Below are 3,166 nucleotides of genomic sequence, written 5' to 3'. Positions count from 1 at the left end.
TCTGCTGGTTCTGATTCCTCAAACATTCATTGGGTTTCATGCTTTCAGTCACATAAGACACATTTAATCCCCCAAAATAATAATCTGGATCTTTCTGATTTCCTCGTTTTGTGATGAAGATTGAAGCCGTCTAAAGTCTTCCTCAGATTGAAGCGACGAGCTTCAGACTCCAGATGGGCTGGAGGATCTCAGACCCGTTCAGAACCGGATCAGAACTGCTTCATGGATCATAAAGCTGATGATAAAGATGCTGATTTCTCATTCAGTCGGTTATTTTGTTGAAGCTCCGCCCATCTGGCTTTTCTGGAACTTGATTTCTTTGGGTTTGGATTTAATCCTGAGGATCAGCAGTTAAAAGAGAAGAAAGTTCTGATCCGGTTGGACCTGCTGTTAGTTTGGATCAGATGCTGAGAGACCTTGGTGTTCCTCACCTGTTCTCTCAGAAGGAAACGGAAATTAACAGGAAATACAATAAAATGTCCAAAAATAAATAATTAACTTGCTCCAAACAGAAAATAAGTAAAGTTCAGTTTCCTTGGTAACCGGACCTTAAAGCTGAAGCTTCTTCAGAATCCTGACTCTCCAGCCGCCGGTCAGCCAACGATGCTGCAGGTCAGGGAGAGAGAGCAGGACGCGGTCAGGTTCAGGGTCCCTGTGGTTCTGCAGCTGATTAACCGGCTGTTACCATCAGAATCAGCTGGAACCTGCAGAACCACAGCGACCCGCTTTGGACCCTGCGTAGGGTCGGGACCGGCTCCCAGCAGAACCATGTGGGATTTAAGGGTTGGGCTTTTTCAGGGTTTATCATCAGAACCTTAATCTAGCGAGTCGACTGGAAAAACCTCTCAGTTTTCCATCCAGCGGACGGATCATGGTGGAACGGCGCTCATCCAGATGAGAGCTGTGAACAAACTGCTTCTCTGCCATTAAACAGCAGCCTGAGTTCCTCCTCTGAGGCGTCAATAATCCCGCTGCAGTCAGATCTGTGGTGATAATCAGCCTTTTGTGTTTTTATCTCTGCAGGCAGTGCGGCTACAGCAAAGCTTCCCAGGAAGGAGACGAGGAACTTTACTTCCAGTGTAAGTCCCACTTCTAACATCACAGCTATCAGAGGTTCTGCTGGGTTCTGTTGGGCGGCTCCTCTCCGACCGTCGGACCTGCGCTCATTACACTCTGAAGAGAAACGAGACGTCAGATGAAAGAGTCCATTTGGTTCTGATCAGAAAGAGCAGAGCAGAAATAACTGATTGGACATCAAAGCGCTTCATGCTGAACTGGTCTCTGTGTTCTGCTGATGGAGGTTACTGGGATAACTCCCAGTTAGACTCTAATGAGCTTCCTGTTTCCTGTCTGACTTTGATTCCTCTGATCATGTCTGTTGAAGCAACACTGAGGAAGTCTCTGTGATTCCAGTTAAAATCCCAACCCGGAGAACCTACATCGACCCGGAGACCTGTGAGGACCTGCTGCAGGCCGTGCACGCCTTCGCCAAGGAGCTGGACAACCAGAGCATCAAGATAGAGAGAATCATGCACACAGGTACCGGACCCGCTGGTGCTGGGTCGCACCTGGTTCTGACATCCCAACCTGAGTTCTGCTCTCCGTTTCCCCCTGCAGGTGACTTTGGGGAGGTGTGCCGCGGCTGCCTGAGGCTCCCCAGTAAGAGAGAGCTGCCGGTGGCCATCAAGACGCTGAGGGCCGGCTGCTCCGACAAGCAGCGGCGCTCCTTCCTGAGCGAGGCCGGAATCCTGGGACAGTTCGACCACGGGAACATCATCCGCCTGGAAGGGGTCATCACCACAGGTGGGGGGCTGTTCTAGTATCGGTTTTACTGCAGCAGGTTCTAGAACTGTTCTAGTATTGGTTCTACTGCAGCAGGTTCTAGAACTGTTCTAGTATTAATTCTACTGCAGCAGAACTGTTCTAGTATTGGTTCTACCTGAGCCCAGAACCGGGTCGCCTGATTGGCCCTAATGAACCCTGACTGTGTGCAGCTGTAGAACCAACCGGACTGACTGGTTCTGGTCCGTTCTCCTCTGACAGATCCCTGTGTGTCTGCAGGAAACACCATGATGATCGTGGAGGAGAGCATGGCCAACGGCGCCATGGACGCCTTCCTCAGGGTACGCTTGATTTTCGGGCCCTGTTGGCGAGCGTGATGACAGAACGGCGGCGCTGCTGGTTCCGCTCAGCTAACTCCCCTCTGTCTCCATAGAAACACGAAGGCCAGCTGAGCGCCATGCAGCTGATGGACATGCTGAGCGGCGTGGCTTCAGGCATGAAGTACCTCACTGAGATGGGCTTTGTCCACAAGCGGTTGGCGGCGCACAAGGTGAGGCAGATGGAGGAGAGCGCGGCGTTCTCCACCTCAGAACCAGCTTCACTCCTTGTTCTGCTCATTCCAGGTTCTGGTCAACTCCAACCTGACCTGCAAGGTTTCAGGCTTCAGGCCTCTTCAGGAGGAAAAGATCGAGGCCATCTACACCACGCTGGTAAGATGTTCCACCCGTTCCTTCTGTCTTTATCAGAACCAACATGCATCAAGCAGCAGAACCTCTTCTTCTGACGGATTCTAAACCAAGTCCAACTCAGCCGGTTGCGTCAGAACCGCATCCCAGCAGCACCAGAACTCCAACTATTAGATGGTGCTTCAACATTTTCCCACATTCTTCCCAGTTATCAGTCTGGTTTCCATGGAAACCCATAAAATCTACACTCCAGCAACCTCAGCTTGTGATTGGCTCTTTACTGAACCAATTAGGAGTCTCAATCCGAGTCCCGTTCTGCTGGCTGAGACCTGGTTTAACATCAGCCACTGGTTCTGATTGGATCGGCTGAGTGGCGTCCGATCCAGATGTTCTGGTTCTACTACAGCAGGTTCTAGAACTGTTCTAGTATTGGTTCTACTGCAGCAGGTTCTAGAACTGTTCTAGTATTGGTTCTACTGCAGCAGCTTCTAGAACTGTTCTAGTATTAGTTCTACTGCAGCAGCTTCTAGAACTGTTCTATTATTGGTTCTACTGCAGCAGGTTCTAGAACTGTTCTAGTATCGGTTCTACTGCAGCAGGTTCTAGAACTGTTCTAGTATTGGTTCTACTGCAGCAGGTTCTAGAACTGTTCTAGTATCGGTTCTACTACAGCAGGTTCTAGAACTGTTCTAGTATTG

At 50.1% G+C, this 3,166-nt stretch overlaps 1 protein-coding gene across 1 annotated transcript in view; it reads left to right on the top strand.

Annotated features, from left to right (window-relative positions):
• LOC107094252 (ephrin type-A receptor 7-like) overlaps nt 1–3,166 on the top strand; it is a 25,203-nt gene that overhangs the window by 17,640 nt on the left and 4,397 nt on the right. Inside the window, exons 6-11 of the mRNA XM_015389770.1 lie at nt 1,024–1,079; nt 1,414–1,539; nt 1,618–1,803; nt 2,062–2,123; nt 2,216–2,332; nt 2,406–2,492. Coding sequence (XP_015245256.1) covers nt 1,024–1,079; nt 1,414–1,539; nt 1,618–1,803; nt 2,062–2,123; nt 2,216–2,332; nt 2,406–2,492 — 634 coding nt within the window. The remainder of the gene's footprint in view (nt 1–1,023; nt 1,080–1,413; nt 1,540–1,617; nt 1,804–2,061; nt 2,124–2,215; nt 2,333–2,405; nt 2,493–3,166) is intronic.

Source organism: Cyprinodon variegatus, unplaced genomic scaffold (genome assembly GCF_000732505.1).
Source record: "Cyprinodon variegatus isolate N-32 unplaced genomic scaffold, C_variegatus-1.0 Scaffold472, whole genome shotgun sequence".
NCBI lineage: Eukaryota > Metazoa > Chordata > Actinopteri > Cyprinodontiformes > Cyprinodontidae > Cyprinodon > Cyprinodon variegatus.
This window is presented reverse-complemented; position numbering and strand designations above follow the sequence as displayed.